Here is a 26,311-nt window from a genome sequence, read left to right as displayed (position 1 = left end):
ATACCACCACAACTTGATATCTTGCACACAGGGACTCAGCTCTAATCAGATTTCCATTCTAACAGCATCAGTCTCTTCATAGTAATTTTCAACTAGCTTTACCTGCAGCTATAAGTTTTCCATTTAGTACTGCTGTTCCCAGTCCAGATCGAGCATACTGCATGGGGGACATGATCTTCTCCACAGGATCATCTTGCTTTATCTCAAAACTCATGCTTTTAAGCAAACGTGGAGTACTAGATGGGGAGCTTTGAGGACTGTTACGTCCATGCAGGAAAATCACACACAATACACCATTTAGGACCGCAAGACACAGGTAGGTGTTATCTGAAAGCAAAATAAAGACATTCTAGGAATTTATGTCAAATAGCTGAACATTTGTTGAGCTAACATGCTGGTCAAAGTCCATGCCATTTTTCATTCAGGTCTAAAAATTGCAGACAACCAAGCAGAATTAAAATACATTTCATGCATAGATACATAGTAGAAAAATTCATGTGGCCTATCTAGTTTGCTCCTCTCTACAATCTCTACCACTCCTTCAGAGATCCCCTGTGCTTGTTCCATGCTTTTTTGAACTAAGACACTGTCCTCGTCTCTACCTCTACTGGGAGGCTGTTCCATGCATTCATCACGCACTGTAAATATTTCTTTAGATTACTTGAGTCTATGCCCCCCTTTCAATCCTCATGCCCTGATCCCTCAATTCGAGCCTTCTTTCTGTTGAAAGAGGTCCACCTCCTATGCACTGATACTTTGGAGGTATTCAGATTCATAGCTCTATCCCATCTTTCCTCTAGGGCAGTGGTTCTCAACCCTGTCCTGGGGACCCCCCCAGCCAGTCGGGTTTTCAAGATATCCACAATGAATATGCATGAGACAAAATTTGCGTGCACCGCCGCCATAACATGCAAATTTTCTCTCATGCATATTCATTGTGGATATCCTGAAAACCCGACTGGCTGGGAGGGTCCCCAGGACAGGGTTGAGAACCACTGCTCTAGGGTATACATGTTCAGATCTTTAAGTCTGTCCCCATGTTTTATGAGGACTACTGACCATCTTAGTAGCCACCCTCTGGACCTACTCCATCCAGTTTATATCCTATTGAAGAAGGGGTCTCCAGAATTGTTCAAAGTATTCCAAATGAGTTCTCACCAGAGACTTCTGCAGGTTTTTGCTGCTCAAATGCATGACCTTGCATTTAGCATTAAATCTTAGCTGCCAGACTAGACATTGCTCAAGCTTTGAAAAATCCCCCCTGTTTTCCACACCTTCCAGATCACCTGTCCTGTTGCAGATTTTGGTATCATAAACAAACCTTTCCTGATAGCCCTTCTGCAATATCACTTTCAAAAATGTTGAAAAGAACCAGTCTAAGTCCTTGTGGCACACTGCTAGTAATGCCTCTCCTCAGAGAGAACTCCATCTACCTTTATACTTTTTTGCCTTCCATTCAGCCAGTTTCTAACCCAGTCAATAGGAAAATTGGTTCTTACCTGCTAATTTTCATTCCTGTAGTACCACAGATCAGTCCAGACAGTGGGTTGAGCCTCCTGTCCAGCAGATGGACACAGAGAAAAACTGCTTTTTAGTTTGAGGTGGAGTATTCTCAGATAAAAAATCCTCTGAGGAATGCTCTGATTGTGTGTCTGACCATGTATCTGATGTATGTTGGTAATGATGAGGTTCCAGTCTTTTAGATGGGGAAATCCCTGATGGTCCCTGTAAGGGATCCTGAACCTCTGGTGAACCGTCACTGCCTTCACCTTCCATTTCTTCTTCCTCAGGATCTGTAGGTAAGGATGCTAAGAGGTCCTGATACCTTTTAGTGAGTATTGCATGTAATCTTCTCTCAGAAGAGGCTTCTGAAACTGGCATGGAAGTATGTTTATATTTTCCTGATGCCTTTTTTGCAGAAGTAATTTTTCCTTGCATAGGTGCTCTAGTTGGAGCTAGAGTATATTGAGGCACTCGACATGCGGGTCCGTAATCGACATAGTCCGGTTGCAGGCCGGGCACTTTTTGAAGCCCGAAGTCTTTTCAGTCGACATCCGATGAAAAACGGTGTTTCTCTTGGTGAAAAACAGATATTTGTCACCAGCCGGTGACAAATCGAGTGAGACCCGTAAAGGGTGAAATTTGTTATAACTTTTTCTAGTTGTGAGGTAACTCACAGGGCTTCTATGAACCGCGATGCAGTTAGCAGCGCGGAAAAAAGAAGACTGAAGTGAGACCCCTGTGACAGGGAATATCATGGCATGCCGGGCATGCTCAGTAGCCTCAGGCAGCCAGTTAAAAGCTTCTAGAAACTTGCCAGAAGTTTTTCCCGCTTAAGGGCTCCGTGAATGACGTCACCCATATGTGAGGACCAGCATCCTGCTTGTCCTGGGATAAATAAATTTCCACTGTCTAATACAAAGAACATTTCTAATTAAAATTAACAAGCGAAAAGAAAAGGTAAAGAATTGGAATAAAGTTTAAATAAAGGAAAAATATAAACGATTTTTTTTTTTTTTTTTACAAGCACAAGGGTTGCACGAAGGGAATAAAGAATAAAAAGAATATACCGGTATAAAGAATATATAAAGGAAAATTAGTTTCTTACCTGATAATTTTCGTTCCTGTAGTACCAAGGATCAGTCCAGGACACCTGGGTTGTGACTCCGCACCAGTAGATGGAGACAGACTAAAACTTGTGGGCGGAGCCATATATGCCCCTGTGCCAGTCACAGCCCCTCAGTCATACGTAATGTCAAAGTAGAAACACAACCAGAGAACTAAAACCAAAACTATAAACCGCTAATAGAACGGGGAAAGAAACACCTCTTCTGGAAACGGCCCCTCCAACCGAGAGAGCGAAACAAGCGGACAAGATTAACCCAGAACAGTGAGCGGACTCTCCGTTACTTCAGCACAGCACTGCGGGCGGGATCCTGGACTGATCCTTGGTACTACAGGAACGAAAATTATCAGGTAAGAAACTAATTTTCCTTTCCCTGTACGTACCAGGATCAGTCCAGGACACCTGGGATGTACCAGAGCCAACTTACCGAGGGTGGGAAGCAGAGAGTCCCGCTCGGAGTACCCTCTCTCCAAAACCCCCGGAATCGGTAGCCCGGACATCCAACCGGTAATGCCGGATAAAGGTATGCAACGACTTCCAGGCAGCCGCCCTGCAAATTCTCCTGAGGCGACACCTGAGAAGCCTCCGCCCAAGATGCAGCTTGAGAGCGAGTCGAGGGAGCCCGAAGACCCACGGGAAGTGGTTTTCCCCGCAACAAGTACGCCGAACCAATGGCCTCCTTGAGCCAACGGACAATCGTCGTGCGGGACGCTGCAGCTCCTGTCTTTGGACCAGAGAACAAAACAAACAGATGATCTGTGACCCGAAATGGATAAGTGACCTCCAGACAGCGAAGGAGGGATCTCCGCACGTCAAGCGTCCGTAATTCCCTCGCTTCTGGATCAGAGGGCTCCCCGACCGCGAAAGCGGGCAGCTCAACCGATTGATTTACATGGAAGGCCGACACCACTTTCGACAGGAAGGAAGGAACCGTCCGCAAAGAAACACCGGAATCGGAAATGCGCAAGAAGGGTTCCCTACAGGACAAGGCCTGTAACTCCGAAAACACGCCGTGCTGAAGCGACCGCCACCAAGAACACCGTCTTCAACGTGAGGTCCTTAATAGTTACGTGTTTCAAAGGTTCAAACGGCGCCGCGCATAAAGCGGAGAACACCCAATTGAGGTTCCAAGCCGGACAGGGGAGACGCAATGGAGGACGAAAGTGCTTAGCTCCCCGAAGTAAACGGGAGATAACCAGGTGAAGAGCCAGGGACGTACCACGGATCTCACCTTGCAAACAACCGATCGCCGCCACTTGGACCCATAGAGAACTGCAAGCCAGACCTTTGGCTAGAACTGCCTGGAGGAATGCCAGAATGTCGGAAACAGAAGCCGTAGTGGGGCCCACCCCACGTTGCACACACCATTCCTCAAAAAACTACCCAGACACGGACATAAGCCAGGGACGTCGACTGTTTCCTGGAACGTAGCAACGTGGCTACCACCGCATCTGAGTAACCTTTTCTCTTCAGCCGATTCCTCTCAAAAGCCATGCTGCGAGACAGAAGTGATCCGCATCCTCCAACAGACGGGGCCCTGATGGAGTAGACCCGCCAGTCCCTGGCGCTGAAGGGGTGCCGCTACTGTGAGCTGGATGAGGTCTGCGAACCACGGCCGGCGCGGCCATTCCGGTGCCACCAGGATCACGTTGGCTGGGTGCAACTCAATGCGCCGCCGAATCTTGCCGATCATCGGCCACGGGGGAAACACGTACAGCAGAACAACCTTCGACCAGGGAAGCGCCAGCGCATCGATGCCTTCTGCCCCCCTTTCTCGACGTCGACTGAAAAATCGCGGAGCCTTCTCGTTGTGCCACGTGGCTATCAGATCCATGTGGGGCACTCCCCACGTTTCGCAAATGAGAAGAAAAGCTTCGTCCGCCCGCTCCCACTCTCCGGGATTCAGGCGAGGCCGGCTGAGAAAATCCGCCTGAACGTTGTCGACTCCTGCAATGTGAGAGGCTGCTATGTCGCTGAGATGTAGCTCTGACTAGACCATTAAGCGCCGAGCTTCCTCCGCCACCTGTGGGCTCCTTGTCCCGCCTCGGCGGTTGATGTAGGCCACGGTGGTCGCGTTGTCCGACAACACTCGGACCGCCTTTCCCCGCACTACCGGTAGGGAGGCTTGCAGAGCCAGACGGACCGCTCTGGTCTCTAGTCTGTTGATAGACCACTGGGCTTGCGACACTGACCATAGGCCTTGGACCGAGCTCCCCAGGCAGACCGCTCCCCAACCGGAGAGGCTGGCATCCGTGGTCACCACCGTCCAATTGGGCACCAGAAGAGACACTCCAGAGGCCAGATGCCTGGAATCCAGCCACCAGAGCAGGCTGGACCTCGCGTGTCCCCCTAGTGGAAGTGGTAAGTGGAACTCCTCGGAGACTGGCGCCCAGCGAGATAGTAAGGTCGACTGTAATGGTCGCAAATGAGCGAGCGCCCAGGAAACCAGCGCGAGTGTGGAAGCCATAGAGCCCAGGACCGTAAGGCAGTCGCAGACCCGCGGCTGGCTGAGAGACAAGAAGCGCCTTACTTGAGCTGGCAGCTCGTATCTCCGTTCGTGTAACAGGAACACCGAGCCCAGCGACTTGTCGACAACGGCTCCCAGATATTCCAAGGTCTGCGAGGGTGTCCGATGACTCTTGTTGAAGTTGACCACCCATCCTAGGGACTGCCAAGGTGTAGGCCCCTGGCCAACTGACATTGATCCTCGGGCTTCGCCCGAATCCACCAATCATCCAGGTAAGGATGGACCAGGAGACCTTACTGGCGCAGCCGTGCCGCCACCATCACCTTCGTGAACGTACGGGGGCCGTCGCGAGACCAACCGGTAGCGCTTGAAACTGGCAATGCCGTCCTAGAACGGAGAACCTGACGAAGTGCAGGAACGACAGCTGAATGCCTATGTGAAGATACGCCTCCGCGAGATCTAGGGAGGTCAGAAACTCGCCGGGCCGCCCCGCAGCAATTACCGACCGAATCGACTCCATGTTGAAGTGAGAAACGCAAAGGCATCGGTGCACTCCACCGAGATCCAGAATAGATCTGGCCGTGCCGCCTTTCTTGGGGACGACGAAGTAAATGGAGTAACGGCCCCTGCCGTGTGGTTGACCGGAACGGAGGAGGCAGCCGAGTCTGATCACTTGGAGGACCCACTGGCCTGACGTTACACCGGCCCATCTCTCGACAACTGAAATCAACCGCGCCCCGACGTTGGGAACGGCGTGCTGTGGCTGTGGTGAGAGAGCGAGAGGCCGACCCCCTTTCATTGCGAAGCTTAGGACCCCTGCGCTCGCCGGGGCTCCCTCATTTCCCCCGAAAGGCTGCTGCCGCCATGGCGGGGTCCGGGAGGAAGAAGTCCTATACGCCTGACCAGGAGACTTTGAGGACGTGACGTCCTGGATCACGAAAGCGGAACCTGGCCGAAAACGAATCCCGCGCCCTGAATTTATCCTCGGGCCGTTGGAAAAAACCCCGATTTCCCCTAGGGAAATCCTTCGATCTCCGGCAAGGGAGAGAGCTTACCCAAAGCGTTCGTGACCTAAAGGTGCAACGCCGGAGTATCCTATTCTCGAGAGGACAGGGCTGACCCAGAGAGGTGAAAAGGAAGGAAGCCCAGCCGAGCCTACCCCCAGCGGGGTGGCGATGCCCAACCCCTCCCGGATGGCGGGAATCAGGGGCCATCTACTTCCTGATGAAGAGGCGGATCAAGCTCGAGTAATCCCCTTCCGAAGCCTGTGTCTGCCTCGCCGCCCCCCTGCGGCAGCGCACCATCCCCCTCAGCCCCCCTCGGAGGCGGGGAGGACGCCTTGGAAATCTCCGGACCCGACGAATCAGATGTAGACCTCTCCCCCAGCCCCCCTCGGAGGAGGGGAGGGCACCTAGGAAATACCGGATCCGACGAGTCAGAGGCAGGGTCCCTGCCCAAGCTAGGCGGTAGGGCCCCAACGGGCGATCTGGCTATGAATCGCGCCGCTGCGATCCGCGGCCGAATACGCGTCCAGTCCAAACTGATTGGCCTCTCAGGCCCCCCCATCTGGCCAGAGGGTCGCTTGAGGGCTCTGCAGGCCATAAAGGCCCTAAGCCAGGCCAAAAGAAAACCAGGGGCAGAAAGGCCCCATGCCAGGCCCAAAAGAAAACCAGGGGCAAAGAGCGTTTCTCCCCCAGCCCTCCCCCCCCACCGCCTCCGATGGTAAACAGACCGCGGAGTCGGCCGCTGTGGGGGGAGGGGGGGGAACGGAACAAGGGAAATCCTGGGACCTGCCGCGCTTGGTGTCGCGCTCGACGCTGGCACCAAGATGGCCGACGTTCCCGCCAATTTCGCGCGAGAGGTCGGCGTTTTTTTTTTTTGTTTGTTTTTTTTTTTTTTTAATCTTTTCCCGCGGCAGACAGGAACTGCTTGGGGAAGGCCGCCGGATGGTCCCCGACCGCAAACGCGAGAGGCTGCCGCCGAACAAGCATCCCCCGAGGACAGGCCGACGATCCTGTGCCCCCCCTTTTTGTCGCCTGAGGAAACCGCGCTCGCTACAGGCGCGCGGCGCTGGAGTCGCAAGACGAGCAGGCCGACCCAAGTGGCCTGCTCGGAAGAGTGCCAAAACAGCAAAATAAAAAAGAGAGAGAGAAACGCCGAAACGACCGCTGCAGCAGAGAACCCGGCGCGCTGAAAAGAAAACGGCACCGTTTTTTTTTTTTTTTTTGTTTGGTTTTTTTTTTAAACTGAGCCGTCCCTCGCAGCGGTCTGGGGGTCCGGCCGGGGCGAGAGAACCGGGCTCCCCGGTATCCCCCGGCTGGGCTGTAAGCGAACCCCGGATCCGCGACCCGTAGCCCAGCCAGTGCCCTACCAGGAGGAATGGTCCCTTCAGGACCTAGGAACCTCCTGGGAGCAAACGACCCAGCCCCGAGGCATGCCGGCGAAAACGCGACGAAACGGAGAGCCACGCGAATAAACAGGTAGGATTAAGGCGACCGACCTCCCCCCGCCAGCAGCGCCCCCCCGGAGCGGCGACGCGAAGGAACAGAGCCAGAAACAAAATCAACTTTTTTTTTTTTTTTTTTTTTTACAAAAAAACCTGTCAACATCCACCGTCCTGGAGCCTTAATCCAGCAGGGGTGAGTGAACCGGGCTCCCCGGTGTCACCCCAGACGCTGCTACTCGCGTAGCCGGGTCCTCGACCCTAGCAGCGGCCTCAACCGGGGGAGGGTAGTCCCCTCAGGACCTCTCAACCCCCCTGGGAGGCAGGGCGGACGGGACCTCAGTGACAATTTACAATGCAAAAATGCAAAATTCCCAAAAGAAAACAACTATAGCCTAAACTGGCCTAAAACCAAGTAAAAGAACCAACCCTGACGGAGTACCAGAACCAGGGCAGGCAGGGCTGTGACCGGACCTGCACCATCTACTGGAGACAGAGTAAGACTGAGGGGCTGTGACTGGCACAGGGGCATATATGGCTCCGCCCACAAGTTTTAGTCTGTCTCCATCTACTGGTGCGGAGTCACAACCCAGGTGTCCTGGACTGATCCTGGTACGTACAGGGAAAGAATATATAAAGAATATAAAGATCTGCTGGGAGACACAACCCAGCGGTCTGGACTGATCCTGGTACGTACAGGGAAAGTAATTTCTCAATGTATAGTATTTTTTATTTTTTTATTTATTTTTTTACAATAGCAGAGGCATTAATAAACATCTCTAGGGTCAGACCAGCCAAGAGGGGAACTGACTGGACCACCAGTATCACCCCAAGCCAGGCAAGAAGGCCACCTAGGCTGAATACTCAAGGGGTAAGCCCCATAGGACCCTGTAAGAGCTAGGAGACAGAACTGTCTCCCTTGAGGAAACAGGTTTTGAGATCTTGAATTATTTATTTATTTTTTTAATAAGAATTAGGTAGGTAATACTTGCTTGATCCTGAAAGAGGTATGAAGGAAAAACCTCTCAGAGATAAATAAATTGCTAAGGAGAGGGAACTGCAGATTCAACTGCCTTCATCTGCTGGAGACAGAGAAATACTGAAGGGACGGCAGGGTGAGCACTGTCCTGATATAGGATACCCTTTCAGTTTCTCTGTCTCCAGGAGGCTCAACCTACTATCTGGACTGATCCGGTTACGTACAGGGAACAGATATAGAGCACATATCAAAGGTACTCAGTTTATTGATAATTTGCCAATGCAGAACCATGTCAAAAGCCTTTCCAAAATCCAAGTACACCGCATCTAAGAAAAACAGCCAATGAATCTCCACATTGAAGAAATACAAAGTTTGCTGATCATTTCGAATCAACAATTTAACCCAGATTTAGAATTCCATTACTGTGATGAACTAAAAAAAAAACCCAGGAGATATGAAGTTACTTACTTGATGTTTTCTCTGATGCAATGATTTTCCATTCATGTTTGGGGCTATGCACCATAGCACTTGGAGGAGAGAGACTTCCAGAGGAGCTGCTACTTATCTGCTTGTGGTCATTCTCACGTGGTGGCTTTTTCTGAAAAACCAAAAGGCAGCTACAGACACCTAACTAAAGACCACACCCTGAACTACCTTTACTCCTTTGGACTAATCCACACCAGCAGTAGGAAATTAGCCTTTAGTATTTAATATCAATCTTCTCCACCTCTACAGATCATTGATAGCACACCTAAATGTACATTAACACAAGCTTATCTTGGTTGGCCGGTAACTCAGTGTTACACACTGCCATGAGGAAAATTCCTGGTTCAATCCCCAAGTCAGGTGGTTCCTCAACTTGTTGGCTGTGATTGCTGGCAGAGGGGAAGTACTCAGTCATTAAGGGCAACACCTGATGGCCAGATTTAAAACTCATGATACAGGAGTCCAGAAGGAGCCCTTGTGCATAACCCTAGTTTCAGGACCATTGCTGCAGTGATCACATTCGGAAAGGTCTATGAAAATAGGGAAAAAAACTCCCCAGGTATTTACGAATGAAGGCTCATGGTACCAGAATGCCATTGCTAGTTCCATCTGATATATAAGAAAATGGAAAAAATGAACTACTGTGTAAAAAAAATGTTTTCTCTATCTTTCAACATGCAAACCTTCCAAATATTTCATCTAACCATGGACTACTACTACTACAGAAGAACTAAACTAAGTCACATGAATTCTTTCTGTTCCAATGTTTACCATACTATCAAGCAAAATGCAGTTGTACTATGCAGCTGACATGCAACTCCATTCCATTCACCATGGATTTTACATTCAGAAAGCCCCTGGTTTCTCATTTTCAGGTTATCAAAACCTAAATAAGGGCATTTAATGATAATGTTTACAGAATATCAGAAATGCTAACTCATATAGCTAAAGTGGAATCTTAAGTTAGCATGCTTAGCTATTTATTTCTTTGTGACAAGTAATTACTTCAATAAAGAGACAGTTAAAAAGCTTCTAAAAACATGGTCTCATTGTAACAAAGGATCTGAAGAACTTATCTTAAGTAAACTAAAAATAAGGTTGAAAAATGTAATACTATTTGGAAACCTTTTTAACTCTGATGTAAAATGAATTGACAAGTTTTTTGGTTTTTTTTTTTTAAATACGCCTCTGCTTTGGTTCTTTCACTTCTTGGAGTGTTATTGAGCAGGGGGATGGGATTTTCATTAAAAATGAATGAGCCAAGTTACATATGTTTGCAAATGTTCTTTATTGCCTTATGTAGGTCTATAGTTCATGTTATGGCTCAATAAAAATTTAAAGAATGGGCAGTGATTACAGTATGTTCCATTATCAAATGAAGTATATTAAAACAGAGAAATACTGACAGGCTGTGGGTGGCACCCTGGTATATATGGCAGAGCCTGTCAAGTTTTGCTCTGTTTCCATCTGCTGGTGCTGAGGCATAACCCAGAAGTCTGGACTGATCCGGTACGTACAGGGAAGACAGCTTTCTAAAGCATCACTTACAACTGGTGGGTTGTAAACCACCTGGGGACAAGGAAATACCTACAGTATGTGAATGTAATCCACTTTGAAGTGCCTGAAAGGCCGAAGAATATAAAGCAAATAAAGAGCTTCTCCAAAATTCTAGGACACTTCTAAAATTGCCACTAAATGGCAGATGTTTGAAAGCAACCACCTTTCTTCCTTTTTGATAAGGAAATGAAAGTAAGAAATGAATTGCTCAAGAAACACATGGGGGAGAGGTTATGACTATTAGGAGAAATTACTACTTACCTGAATTTCTTTTCTTATTTATTTATTTATTTTAAGTTTTTCTATACCGGCATTCACAATAAATATTGCATCATGTCGGTTTACAATTAACAAGTGGATAAGGAACAAGAGGCAACAAATAACATTGATCTTAGTAATAATAGAATAATGATAATAATAGTAGTAATAAAACATTAAACAAGAGGAGGCTAAGGAATGCAGTTACAATAAAACAGGGGAGTAATATAACTTGGATCGTAGAAAAGAAGCAGGGGTTTAATTGGAGAAAATCAATGCCAGTCATTGTGCTTAAAGCAATGATGAATAGCCCTTATGAGGTAGGGATATTAATTACCATTGTAAGGGCAAAGTCTGATTTATTGTACGATAATGGATTAGGTTCAGTTTGGTTCAGGAAATGCTTTCAAGAATAGCCACGTTTTAAGTCTTTTCCTAAATGTGGGAAGGCAGGGTTCCTGTCGCAAATGTGGTGGGATGGAGTTCCACAGTGTTGGTCCTGCATTGGAGAAAGCCCCGTCTCTGGCGGTTATGTGCTTCATGGATTTAGAGTGTGGTACTTGTAAGGTTTCTCTATAGGACTCTCTGATTGGTCTTTTGGATGTGAATTTTTTGAAAGGAATTTGAAGGTTGAGCTGAGAGTGTAGGTGTATAGATTTGTAGATAGTGGTTATGGACTTATATATGATTCTGTAGTGAATTGGCAGCCAGTGCAGGTCTTTGAGGATTGGTGATATGTGGTCTCTTCTCCGTGTGTTAGTTAATATTCTAGCAGCCGTGTTTTGGACCATCTGAAGGGGTTTAGTGTGAGATGATGGAAGGCCTAATAGCAAAGAGTTGCAGTAATCTAGTTTGGCAAAAATTATTGATTGTAGAATAGTTCTGTAGTCATGAAAATGGAAGAGTGGTCTTATTCTTTTTAAGACTTGGAGTTTATAGAAGCAGTCCTTAGTAGTTTGATTTATGAATGCTTTTAGGTTTAACCTGTTATCCATGATAGCTCCCAAATTTCTTACTTGTGTAGTTTGTAAATTGGATGGAGGATTTGTGTTGATGTTTTCAGATGAAATTAGGATGAGTTCGCTTTTTGAAGAGTTTAGTATTAGATTAAGGTTTGAGAGGAGTCCATCAATTTTTAGAAGACAAGTTTCCCAGAATTCTAGGGTTTTGGAGTAGGATTCTTTGACGGGGATGACTATCTGGACGTCATCTGCATACAGAAAGTGTTTAAGGTTTAAATTAGTTAGCAGTTGGCAAAGTGTGTATTGGTCTGCCTTTCTTCTAAGAAAGGCAGACCAATACACACAAGTGTGTTATGCACCTCTACCAGCAGGAAACGGAGTAAAACTGACATCACTGACATATAGCCCTGCCCCAACATTCTCTGGAAAATCCAAACTGTGGACAAACTGCTTATAGTTGAACATGACTTAACCACTCAGGATTCCAACCAAATGGGAATACTGAGCTTAGACAAAAGAATTAACATGCACTAACTGTAGAGGTCGGTTATAACACTTCGTCGTCCAACCTAAGGGAAGAACTAAAAGCAAGAAGGCAACCCAGGGCGGCTTGTGGATTGGCCACTTGCTGGGCACACATGTACAAACGGTAATGTCTGGTGAAAGTGTGAAGCGAAGACCACACCACTGCTCTGCATATCTCCTGAGGAGAAAGCAATTGACACTCTGCCCAAGAAGCTGCCTATGCCCTGATACAATTGGCTTTCAGCCCCTCTGGAACCTTACAAATATAAGCAAATAGCCTTAATAAGCCACTGTGCAATCATGGCCTTCGAGGCCTTATCGCCTTTCTTCGCTCCTCCAAACACAAAAAGATGATCTGAGCGCTACAAAGTTTCGTAACCTCCAGATAATGCAATATCACCCGGCATACATCCAACAAATGCAGTTCCCTCCCCTCAGGGGAATCCCTGGACTACTCTGGGAAACCCAGAAGATCCACCGTCTGACATGGAAAGAGCACCTTTGATAAAAAGAGGTCTCTGCATGACAACCTGCAACTCCAAAATCCAACTGGCTGAACAAACTGCCACCAGAAAAACTGTCTTCAAGGTCAGGTTCTTCAACATCACCCTTCTCAAGGACAGCCCACAAAGAACCTGAAGAACCAGATTGAGGCTCCAATCTGGTCACAATTTCCGCAATGGAGGACAAATGCTTCACTCCTTTCAGAAAACAAACATCAGGGTGGGAGGCTAACCACCTCCCTCGCACCTTGCCCCAAGGGACCCCAAAACGACACCTGCACGCAGGGCGAATTATAGGCCAATTCTCTCGACAAGCCCTCCTGCAAAAAGGATAAAATCTGGGGCACATCCACTGAAAGGGGATCTAGCCGGTGCTGCAGACACCAGGACTCAAAAACCCTCCAGACCCTGAATTACGCTACAGAGGTCGAGGGTTGCCACACCTGGAGGGTAGAAATTACCCTTCAGACGCAAGCGCTGCCTCTCAAAAGTCAAGCCATGAGACAAAAGTGTTCCCCCCGATCCAAAAACATGGGTCCCTGTCATAGCAAGCAAGGCAGATGAGCCAATCTGAGGGGTCCCTTGACTGCGAGACATGAGATCCGCAAACCAAGGGCAATTCTGCCACTCTGGTGGCACCAGCACCTCCAAACCTGGATGAGACTATGCACCAAAGAACGCATCCGATGAGGGACCACAGGGAAAACACAGTAGGACCCCCATCGTTCAAGGGCACAAAGCATCCAGGCCTACTGCACCGATCTCTCTTCTGCGACTGATAAGCCTTATCTTTGCCTTGGCCCACATCACCATCACATCCAATTGCGGTACGCCCCATCTGACACAGATGAGATCCCAAGCTTACAGGGACAGGTCCAATTTTCCCGGGTCCAACTGTTATCTGCTGAGGAAAGCCACCTGCACATTGTCCACACCTGCAACATGAGATGCAGCTTTCCCCTAAAGAGGGAGCTCTGCCCAGGCAAACAACTGACGAGATTCTAGTACCACCGCATAGGCTCTTCGCCCTGCCTTGGCGGTTGATGTATACCACTGTCGTTGCATTGTCCATAAAAACCCAGACCATCCTGCCTTTGATCCAGGGGAGAAACACCTACAATACCCGAACCTCCATTGTTTCCAGGCGATTGATGGACCAGGCCCTCTCCTCCACCGACCACAGGCCCACCCACCCCAGGCACACTGCACCCCAACCTTGGCATCCTGCCAATTCCTGAACCTTCTCCCAGAGATTCCGTGAATATTGGGCCATATATAACTGGTAGGAGACGATATGGGCTTTCAACATTGCCCCCTGGAACAACTTCCTACCCAGTGGGTGCCATACCTATGCTCTCGATCTGGAGGCATGGAAGCATGGGTCCGGGACCGCTTTGCCTTTTTGAGGAGGAATTCCACTACCACTGGTGGGGGAGCTAACACCGCTCAAACCCAAGGGACTTCTGAACAAGGTAGACTGCGTCAGCCTTCCTGTTAACCAGGGACATGGACACTGGATGTTCCCAAATGCGCAGGAGCAACTCCTTGAAGATCTCATGCACAGGAACAGCTACCACCCCCCTCTTTTGATGCGTCCACAAACTGGAGCACCTCCAGCATGTGGTGCCTAGCATCCTCTTCTGTCAGGAGCTGGAAAGGGTTAGACTTCGCCATGGTGCAGACAAAACTGGCAAATGTCAAGTTCTCTGGAGAATATTGGTGCCGTTCCTACGGGGGAGGAGGGGGGGGGGGGAGAGGAACGATTCCGAGAGGACATCCTTGGTGACATCGGAGGACTCAGATATTGTCCCCCCATGGACCGTATGGGGCCTTCTCACTGAAATCCCCCGGAGAGGTCAGTGGGGTACCTGTGCTGACTGCCCGTGCTCTGGGACCCAGAAGCACCAGGGGCATCAACAGCACCAAGGCCCCGATGACCCTGAAAGCACCGAGCCTTCCTCCTCGGAGGAACCAGAAATAGGTATAGCCCCCTGATGGGGGAGGAAACAATGACTGCCGGGGGACTCAGGAACCCCGGGTACCAGCTGCATAGGAAGGATGCCCAGCAGAACGTCGAGACACTCCAACAGCTGTGCTAAAATCGAGGGAGTGGACTCTGGTGTCTGGAGGAAGCAACAGGGCCCTGCAGTTTGATACCCGAGGGCTTGGAGCACCACCAATTGAATCCTACGATCCCGTTCCTCCTTGAAGGCCACCACAGGTAGGGCGGGTGGAGGAGCAGGTGCCACCGGATCGCTCTCGAAGGGGGATCAGTGTCTGGCACATAAATGGGCATCAGTAGGGAGTGCCTTGGCCTCTCGGGTGTGACTAAGGTCAAGACCTGGTTTCTGTGGGGCTGCTTCGGGGGCAACATATGTCTGATGCTGGTGCCTTCCCAGAACTGGTGCCATGTGTCGACAGCAACCGGTGACTGCTTCCTCGATCTCCTCCGGTGCTCGGCCCAGTCTTTCCCCGGCACCAGGAGGGTGAGGAATCAAGACGTCCTGGAGCATGAGGCCACAGACAGCGGTCGATCTCTGGCTTCCCTCTCTGGAGAGGGAGCCTGTACAGCTGAATTTTCCAAAAAGCTAGTGAGATTAGCTGGAATAGAGACTGCTAAATCAGAAGTTCTTTTCTTTGCAAAGAAACAAGAATTTATAGAGATCATATCAGAAAAACCAAGAACTTCTGTTAGAAATCTTTTGAAAGAGACATAGGGAATTTCCCCAGCTATTCTGGGAAAATTAACATCCCTTACATTTAAATGTCTAATATTATTTTCTATTATTTCTAATCACCTGGAACACAATGACTGATCCTTTATCATTATAGTATTCACAGCTTGTATAGATTTAATATTCCCTTCAACTACATCCATTCTTGTATCAATTTCATTTACTTGCTGCTGTATACCAAAATATTGTTGAGATAAATTAGAGGACACTGTATCAATCTTCCCTTCCAATCTATTGACAGTCACATTTAACCCACTGACCAAGTTCCATAGTGTCCCTAATGTTACAGTCTCAGGCCTTGTTGTTTTAGGCCTTACATCCTCCAGATGTTCGGGGTAGGGAGACTCTCGTTGTTCCCTAGCAGACACTGCTGCAGCCTCCTCTTCCTCCAATTCCAGTACGGAACCTCATCGGTGGGTATCACCACTGCTTCATCTGCGCCACGTTGGGCCGGGGGTGGACGCAAGTCAGGACTGAGGGAAGCCTCATCCTGGGGAGCCTCTCGTTCTTCTACTGGGAGGCTTCCAACAGATTCACTGGGTCCCTCTTTTTCCAGCTGTAAAAGCGGAGGTAGGGGTTCTGAAGGAAATACCCTCACTTTCCTTTTTCTTTTAGCAGGCATATCAAGTTTTAGAAGGCAAATATTAGGCTCCGAGATAGGTTTTATTGGTGCTGTCTTTTAGCCGAGATCTCAGTATATGGGGACGGCTGTCCTAATCCTAATCCGACCTTTTTGTGTTTTTATTTCAGGTTATACAGTATTGACTTCAATCACACTGGAAATCATAGATGCTTAACAGGTGTCTTTACCTGAACTGACGGACTTATAACGTTCACACTTAGAAAGAAATAACTATAGTGGAAGTAATTGATGTGATTAAACCTGGAAAATCTCCAAGGCTTAACGGGTACACAGGACGTTTTTATCAAACTTTTGTGGATCTTCTGGCTTCTCCATTAAATAGTAATTCTCTACGACTGGATTATACCTTGACTTCACATTCTAATATTGTCGGGATAACTATTTTAGCTAAGCCAGGACGTGATCTGGCGCTATGTGGCTCATACCGCCTGATCTCGTTAAATTTAGATTTAAAATTTCCTAAGATACTGGTGGAAAGACTCAATTCTTTGCTGCTAACAGTCATTCATCCTGATCAACTGGGCTTTGTTGCAGGCCACATGGCCTCTTCCATGCGAAAATAAAAGCCTTTAATAAATAAAATAAAAATATGGTGGGAATGCAATAAGAAAGACCCATTCATGCTGCTACCTGTAGACGCCGAAAAGGCTTGATTTAGTTTCATTGGCTCTTTTTTAAAGCTCTAAAAGATGCAATTTGATTTTGTTTTTTTATACAATAGCTTCACAAACTTTTATAATAATCCTAAAGTCTGCATTAAGATTAATGGGGGATACTCTGATTTGTTTGAGATTAGAAGTATCAGACAGGGATGTCCCTCATCACTTTTACTTTTTGCAATATTTTTAGAACCTTTTACTATTAGAGATCGGGCCAATCCTAATATTCAGGGAGTTCAGGTGGGAGATTTCTCATCTAAGATGTCATTCGCAGATGTGTTTACACTATCCAACCTGGTAGATTCAGTATGGGTCACAGTGGAGGAGATGGAGAAATTTAGAGCATTATCATAACTTTGAGCTACTTCAAGCTCAAAGTTATGAAAAAACTCAAACCCTTACTTCACACCCATGATCTCCGCACAGTCAATACAAGCGACCCTCTCTGCCAAATTAGACTACTGTAACTCCCTACTTCTAGGCCCCCCTACTCCACTATAAAACCACTCCAAATGCTGCAGAATGCCGTCGCCAGAATCATTACAAATGCCCGTAAATCGGACCACATAAACCCCATCCTCAAGGACCTCCATTGGCTCCCGATCCCTTCCCGCATCCTCTTCAAAACACTCACCATACACAAATCCATCTACAACCACAACTCCAGCTGGCTCGACGAGCCCTTCCGTTTCACACAATCTAACTGCCCCACCAGGGCAACCTACAAAGGTACCCTCCTCCACACCCCTTCCCTTAAGTATGCACACCTTTCCATTACTAGGGAGCGAGCCATCTCCATTGCAGGCCCCACCCATTGGAACACTACCCCCGAAATCTTCGCTTTGAGCCATGCTCCATCAAATTCAAGAAGAAGCTAAAAACCTGGCTCTTCAAACAGGCATTCCCAGATTAGGACATTTCCCCCTCTAACTCATTGCATCTTTATCATGCCTTCTAGTTTAAACTGTTACGTTATTGTTAACCTATTTCTTGAGCTTGTCTTTCACTCCTCTATGTAACCCATTATTCTAGTTATTGTTCTCTGTAATCCCATTCCCCTCCCCTGTTCATTGTATTTTCTACCTATAGTTTGATGTAAACTGACATGATGTTCCCACTAATGTCGGTATAGAAAAGCCGCTAAATAAATAAATTCGCTATCAGGGAAAGTCAAATTTTTAATTTTACAACTCCGGCTCCTCATGTGCAATTAAAGAATTTCCATTTAAATGATCCTCTAGCTCTATAAAATATCTGGGGATACATACTGGGGGTCTTCAGGACCTATTGGCTCGAATTTATAAAGATCTGGAGGAGTGGAATAGGTATTTCCTGGTTGGGGAGAATAGCGATCATTAAAATGAATGTATTGCCCAGATTGAATTATTTATTTCAAACACTCCCCCTAGTAGTACCTATCCCAATGCTTAAGTGGTGGCAGAGAATTATTCATTTCATTTGGAAAGGGAAATCACCTAGGTTTGCTAGTCCTTTTAACAATGTAAACTTCAGGGGGTTTGGGAGTCCCCAATTTAATAAGGTGGTATGTGGCATCTTACCTCAGGGTAGTACTAGACTGGCACAAAAGTCAGCCACCTAAGATGTGGGCTACTTTAAGAACAGGTAGTTCTGGCAGCATGACTTTATGGGCGATAGTATAGCAACCCAGAAAGACATGGCGACCGTTGAGTTGGGTCCCTCCATCGGTGTCTCAGACTCTTAGGGTTTGGCAAACTTGGAAGCCCAGTTTGACTGGGGAACGAGATTACTATTTTAGAACTTTGAAAATATTGAATTTTCTCTTGGTCTGCCCTCATCACCACTCTCTTTGTGGAAACAAAGGGGGATTCGGAGGATTGAGCGTATTTGGGGGGGCGCAGGGTATTTTAAATTTTGTGGAGCTTCAAAAAACCTATGACCTTCAGGAAGAGGAGATTTTTTTGTATTTACAGATCCAGCATTTTCTATATGGAAAAGGGATTTAGCGATCTTTGACTTGGAGTCTCCATGTTTCAATCTTTTTGTAGAACTGCAGATAAGCAACGAAGAGTACTGTTTAACCCCATCATTCATTTATCGCGCACGTTAACGCCATAACACATGCAAAAAGTATGGTAACATGGCGCAAATGCACATTTTTGAGGGAGCAGGATCAGGGAGGAGTTTGGGCGGGATTTAGTTAAATTAGTGGCAGTATCGCACTGTGTAATAGCAATGCATACTATCACACGGTTTTAACGCCGGAAATAACTACATCCTTTTCCCTGGCATTAGGCTGTGCAATATGCCTGAAAAGGAAAATTAGTTTCTTACCTGATAAATTTCGTTCCTGTAGTACCTAGGATCAGTCCAGACTGCTGGGTTATGCCTCCCTTCCAGCAGATGGAGTCAGAGAAAAGCTGAAAAGCACCCCCTAGATATACTGGTGTGCCACCTGCGATCCCTCAGTATAATCAATATCAAAGCAGTATGAAACATATAATCATCCACTCATGCTAAATGGCGAAGTGCAGAGGCCACGGAGAACCAAATTCAAGCTCCAGGATGGACAAAGCGTCCGCACTGGAGGACAAATTCCTAACCCCGCGTAAAAAACAAGCAAATTCCGGGTGACAGGCAATAGAAGAACCTTCAATCTTGCCCCACAGACAGCCCAAGGCCACTACCTGTACACGAAGTGAACTGTAAGCTAGTCCATTTTTCAAGCCGCCCTGCAAAAACGCGAGAATATGCACTACAGAGGCCCTCCATGGGGACAACTTCAACCCACTGCACCAGGAGTCAAAAACCTTCCAGGTCTTGCACGCCCTAAGAGTGGAAATCACAGCTTCCGGGTAACCCTTCTTTCTCAGTTGTCTCCTTTCATAAGCCAAGCCGCTAGACAAATGCGATCCACTAGATCGAAAAATACTGGACCCTGTTGCAGAAGATTCGGGAGATGTCAAAGATGCAAGGGACTGTCTATCAACAGGTTGATTAGATCCGCGAACCATGGCCTTCTCGGCCACTCCGGAGCCACTAGAATGACTAGACTCCGGTGGGACTATGCACCTTAGAACCTTTTCCACCAGAGGCCACGGGGGAAACACAAAGGAGGATGTCTGGAGGCCAAGGAAGCACCAGAGCATCCACACCTTCCGATCCGTGTTCCCGCCTGCGACTGAAGAAACGAGCCGCTTTGGCGTTCAGCAGAGTCACCATTAAATCCAAGCGCGGGGTCCCCAGCGGTGAGTTATGAGTTGCATCGCCTCGGATGACAGTTCCCACTCTCCTGGATCCAGGTGCTGTCAACTGAGAAAATCCGCCTGGACATTGTCCATGCTGCGATGTGAGAAGCCGCGATACAGGTCAAGTAGTGATCCACCCAGCCCATCAATAAACTCGCTTCGGCAGCCACCGGACTTCTTGTGCCCCCTTGTCTGTTTATATACGCCACGGTTGTCGCATTGTCTGAAAGAATTCTTACCGCCACGTAAGGCCAGGCGAACTGCCCTGGTTTCCAACCGACTGATCAACCATGTGGCCTGTCGAGGGGACCATTGGCCCTGCACTGCTCTGGATTGACATACCGCACCCCAGCCGGTCAGACTATCATCCGTTGTAACAATGATCCAAGGTGGAGGTTCCAAGTCCACCCCTTGAAGGAGATGGTCCGGTATTAACCACCAACTGAGACTGGACCGGGCCGGGTCCGGCAATGGTAATAGCAAGTGATAGTCCTCAGACTTGGGATCCCAGCAGGAAAGCAGCGCTCCCTGCAAAAGGCGCATATGAGCAAAGGCCCAAGGAACCAGTTCCAGAGTAGATGCCACATGTCCAAGTACCTGTAAATAATACCAGGCCGTTGGCAAAGGTAAGAACATAAGAACATAAGAACATAAGAAATTGCCATGCTGGGTCAGACCAAGGGTCCATCAAGCCCAGCATCCTGTTTCCAACAGAGGCCAAACCAGGCCACAAGAACCTGGCAATTACCCAAACACCTAGAAGATCCCAAGCTACTGATGCAATTAATAGCAGTGACTATTCCCTAAGTAAACTTGATTAATAGCAGTTAATGGACCAACAGGCTCCGCACTTGAGACATTAAATTGTCCATCCGCTGGTGGGGAAGGAAAACCTTGCCCGCATAAGTGTCGAATCGGGCTTCCAGAAATTCCAATTGCTGGGATGGGACTAGTTGACTCTTCGCGAAGTTCATACCCAACCTAACGCTTGCAGCTGATCCAGCACCGACCAAACCGCTAACTTGCAAAGTGTCTCCGACTTCGCCCGGATGAGACAATCGTCCAGATAGGGGTGAACTAAAATTCCTTGGCGGCGAAGGAACGCCGTGACTACCACCAACTCTGGTGAATACTCTGGGGGCCGTCGCCAAACCGAACGGCAGGGTGCAAAACTGATAATGCTCCCCCAGAACCATGAACCTCAGAAATCTCTGATGATGCTCCTGGATTCCTATGTGGAGATATGCCTCGGTTAGATCTAAAGAAGCCAAATACTCTCCCTTGTGGACGGCCGCAATGACCAACCTCAGCATCTTCATCCAGTTAACCTGCTTCAGGTCCAGGATTGGTCGGAACGTTCCTTCCTTTTTGGGAACTACGAAGTAAACTGAATACCGACCGGTTCGAAGCTCGGCAGGCGGAACTGGAACCACAGCTCCCAGCGCTCATAATAGAGACGTCTGTGCAATCACCTGCTGCTTTGCAGGAGGACAGCAGGGTGACACGAGGAACAGATCGCGGAGCAGACTAGCAAAATCCAAAACGTAACCGTGACTAATGTCGAGGACCCACTGGTCCGACGTTATCTTGACCCATTCCTCCCGAAACAGGAACAGCCGACCCCTGATTAGTGGAACTGAGGAATGGGTCGGCGTTTCTTCATTGCGAAGTCTTGTTGGGGGTAAAGTTATGCGAGGTTCCCAAATACTGAGGCCTCCTGCCACGAAAGGAATGTGTCCATGCGTGAGACCGAGAAGCCTGCTGTCTCTGTGTGGAGGAAGAACCGCTCCCCGCACGGAAACGACGCTGACCACGAGAATGGTCCCTGAAGGCGCCGGAAGGGCGAAATTGTCAGGGTTTGTCTTCGGGAAGCTTATAAACTTTATTGTCCCCCAAGTCCTTAATGAGTTGTTCCAGCTCATCCCCAAACAACAATTTCCCCTTAAAGGGAAAGGAGCCTAAGCGGGACCTGGAGGAAGCATCCGCAGCCCAGTGACGGAGCCAGAGCAGTCGCCTTGTGGTTACCGCTGATGACAGTGTGTGCAGAAGTCCGAAGATCATATAAGGCATCTGCTGTGTAGGCGACCGCGGACTCCATGCACTTAGCCTGCTCCGCCTCTTCCGGAGGAAGGTCCTGGGCTGTAAGCAATTGTTGGACCCAGCGAAGAGTGGCCCTCTGCATGAGGCTGCTACAAGACCGCGGCCCAGACGCCTACCGAGGAAACCTCAAAAATGCGCTTCAATAAAATCTCCAGCTTCCGATCCTGTCACAGGAATAGTAGTATGCTTAATTACGGCCGTGACAGTAGAGTCCACCTTGGGAAGCTTGAGAAGATTTAAGGACTCAGGCGGCAGGGGGTACAGCTTTTCCATAGCCCTGCTGACCCTTAATGAAGTCTCGGGAAAATCCCATTCCCTGGAGACAATCTGAAACAACTTAGGATGAAACGGGAAGGTTTGTGGAGGTCCTCTAAGCCCCACTAAAACAGAATCCCCTGGGGAAGAATCTAACTCCAGCTGGGGGCACCGGAATCTCTAGCTCCCTCAACACATGCGGGATTAAGGGATCCAGCTAGTCTTTACTGAACAAGCGGAGGATCTGGAGATCATCCCCCTCTACTAGCACATGTACGTCCAAATCCCCCCCCCCCCCCCACATCCTGAACTAAAGGGTCTTGGGAGGGGTCCAACGGCTCTGAAACCCCAGGATCTACGGCTGGTCGGGGACAGTGAATCCCCGCCCTCCCCTGGTCCAGAGCGGGCTTGTAATCTTAGGGGGAGAGGGACACGAGACCTCCCAGCCAGCCTCGGCCTCTAAGAAGGCCTTATGCATTAATAACACAAATCGCTAAGAAAAAAGTGCTGGCCTCTTTAAGGCCAGCCAAATCGTGATCGTGTTGCGGGCTTAGGGCCGGTGGAGAGGAAGGAGGGAATTCCCCTCCTTCCGACGCTGTTTCAGCATCCATGCTCGGCGTGGGCAGGCCTCTGCTCCCGAGCTGCCGGAACTCTTCACAGCTCGCATGGCCGCGAGAGGGGAGACCCGCGGGCAGAGCTCGGCCGCTGAGAGGGTCCCTCGCCCCCGGGAAGACATCGGGAGCAGAGACCCTATCGGGAGAGCCGCGCCCCCGACTCCCCGCAGACCGAAGAACACAGCAAAGTCAGCACGGGGGCTCCTCCAAAAAAAACCCGCACGAAAATAAAAAACGCTGAAGAGATGTAAAAATCGCGCCGGGTGACAAGGCCACCCCCTCCGAAGTCCCGGGGCTCTAGATTGGCAGGCCGGGGCAGATTCCACCACAAGCTTGTCACCAACAGGACTTTTTTTTTTTTTAAATTAAGAAAACTAATCAGCGCTTACAAAATATAAACAGTCTCCCTGGCAAACAGACAGGGAGAGAGTGACCGGCCCATCGATGAATACTCCACCTGGCCACCGAGGGAATAACTAAACTCCGGGAATCAGGCGTTAGGGCACTGCCATGCCAAGCCTGCCATGAATCATGCCCCCCCGCACAGCCCGTGTGAAAAGAAAAAGCGTAGCCCTGTAAAAAAGAAAATGAACTTGAACCAATCTGCCTTAGACTATTCTATATACTTTATAACTAAAAAATTGGTCTAGTCAAAGGTACTATACTGCCAAACCTGTACAATCAATCTTAAATTTGAAAGGATCAGGACCGCAAGCTATGTCTCAATCTGGAGTCAGAAATACTGGGGGATCGCAGGTGGCACACCAGTATATCTAGGGGGTGCTTTTCAGCTTTTCTCTGACTCCATCTGCTGGAAGGGAGGCATAACCTAGTCTAGGTGGCACACCAGGTTAAGAGGGGTGCCTTTTCAGTTTTTTTCTGACTCCCTCTGCTGGAAGGGCGAGAAAACACAGCGGTCTGGACTGATCCTGAATGGCCATTACACAATTCGTGATAAATTTTTGGTATTGCATTTTGGCCATTTCTGGGCTTGGGGAGGGAGGAGGGGAGTAAAGAGCCTCTGGGGAGGGTCTCACTGTGTGCACCTATTTATATCTCTATAGGAGGGCCACCTAAAATGTTGAAGTGAGGTGTTGGTGGTGGTTTAGGGTTTAATGGCCAGTTTCACATGTAAAGTGAGACGTACGAACAGCACGGTACACCTTGGTGAAGATTTGACGTCATTTGGCATGAGGAAAGTCTCAAAAAGATGAAATTCTGTACTATGTTATCTCACTCTAGCTTGATGGTAGCCTGTTATAGAGTTTACCACACCGTGCAATACCAATGTGAAGCGGTAACAATTTCCATAAACAAGCAAGCCCCTTTTCCTTATCGCCGGCATTATCAATTTCGTTAGTAACACTTTCCGATGAATCTAGGGGTAAATGCTATACACTTCTAAATAAATACCTTCCACCTAAGCCAGGATATATTAAGGCATGAGAACAAGATTTGGGGAGGACACTACCTGAGGAGGAGTGGAGATTTATTTTCAAGTCAGTTGGTAAGGGTCTAATTGCGGCTAATCTCATAGAAAAAGGTTAAAAAGGTGCTTCTACGTTGGTACTACACCCCAATTCAGCTGTACTACTTTTCTTTATGTGCTTCTAATATTGAGGATGCAGGGGCATTAGGTCATTTTTTCATTTGTGGTGGGAATGCCCATCTATTCAATCATACTGGCAGGAGGTATCTAATTGGTTACAAGCAATAATGGATCTGAAATTACCCTTCCTACTCAAGCCTTATTGCAAGTCCCGCTTGCTGAAGGGTTTTGGTTTCAACAGAACTGGCACAAAAGATTTTGGTAGTAGCATATAGTGATATTGCTCAGTGCTGGAGATCTACTAATGCTCCATCGCTTCAGACTATTTACTCGAATGAATTTGGTTACTGTTTGTTCAAGATCACTGCTTATAAATATCATTCTTTACAAAAGTTTGATAAAATATGGTCTATAGCTTGATGTACATACTCCAACAGGAGATATAGGGGTTTAATTGGTGGCTTATAGTTACTTTCTTCCTTTCTTTTATTCTGGTTATTTGTAATCATCTTTATCCTTTTCTCCTTGGGTTTTTGATACTTGTGTAACTCCATTATTTGATCCTGGATAATTCTTTGGCCCTGGTTACTTAATATTTAATATTTTGTATAATGGTTATGATTGGGATGGTGAGAGGAATGGGGAGGAGCTGGGAATTTTGTATATATTATCTACAAAAGACACTTCAGGATTAAAATTGGTCTTGCCATTTTGTTTTTGGTTTGGTATAAAGATTATACCTGTGTTAAGTTTTGTTTATGGAGAAAGATCACACCAGTATTACGTTGCATTTTGTCTTTAATAAAATTGTAAAGAAAATTTTTTTTTAGATTCTAGCCCCTTAGCTCCGACCACCAACCCCACAACTATGCCCCCCAAAATTTCAAGTTGTCTCTTAATGTTTCTTAAACCTGTATGTAAATCTGACAACCCAGTTACCTAACAAAAATGAGGCATAAAGTCTGACTGATGTTGACTTGCCAGCAAGAATCATACAAAAAATGATCAAGGAATTGCTACCTTCCAGCAATAAAAATGCAAAACAAATCTCATGCTTCCTTTATGCAGTAGTTCCAAGAATTTAGGTGTGCCACAATGATCCGATCAACATTTAACCTAATATTACCTCAGACCATGTGCATTTTGTACCTGCACAAACTGAATGTGGTCATCACAGCCAAACACCTCAGCCTGTCCATCTAGCAGATTCCCATCAAGCAGCTTGTGATCAGCTGAATAGTACAAGGTTTGCACCTGCAAAACAGCAACAGAATACCCATGTGGCTATTGTCTCCATAGCTACTCAACTAGATTACACAAACTCCACAAGGTAATCAGTGTAGCTCTTACAGCAGCTGACAATCTAAAAATCACAAAAATATTAAGTAGTAGATGGGACTGATGTCAATCTTCAAATGCTTGCTGAAGAATCCTTGCTTCTTGGCTTGAAATAAATCCTCTTCAATTTTCAAAATGCTTATTTTCTATTACAGTAACTTAAAAAGTGACAAGCACGAATGTACAGTATATTGCAAAATAAAGCATACAAGATCACAATTTCCATAATTGGGCAATAGTTACAACTCAGGGTTGGTGCATTTAGGTTGCTATTTCCTGAAGACATACTAGTTTACACACACAATGGCCTTTCCCAGCAGAGACAAAAATAGGCTTATAAACGAAGGAAAAAAATGCAAGCCATGGGTAAAAATCTCTTCAACCC

The 26,311-nt window shown here is 47.6% G+C and overlaps 1 protein-coding gene across 1 annotated transcript in view; it reads right to left on the bottom strand.

Moving 5' to 3' along the window:
* Window positions 1-26,311, bottom strand: part of IVNS1ABP (influenza virus NS1A binding protein) — a 107,273-nt gene that overhangs the window by 51,904 nt on the left and 29,058 nt on the right. Inside the window, exons 8-10 of the mRNA XM_029618367.1 lie at window positions 25,738-25,842; window positions 8,984-9,113; window positions 103-327 (exon numbers count right to left, since the gene is read on the bottom strand). Coding sequence (XP_029474227.1) covers window positions 103-327; window positions 8,984-9,113; window positions 25,738-25,842 — 460 coding nt within the window. The remainder of the gene's footprint in view (window positions 1-102; window positions 328-8,983; window positions 9,114-25,737; window positions 25,843-26,311) is intronic.

The sequence above is a fragment of the Rhinatrema bivittatum genome, chromosome 10, assembly GCF_901001135.1.
Source record: "Rhinatrema bivittatum chromosome 10, aRhiBiv1.1, whole genome shotgun sequence".
Taxonomy (NCBI): Eukaryota; Metazoa; Chordata; class Amphibia; order Gymnophiona; family Rhinatrematidae; genus Rhinatrema; species Rhinatrema bivittatum.
This window is presented reverse-complemented; position numbering and strand designations above follow the sequence as displayed.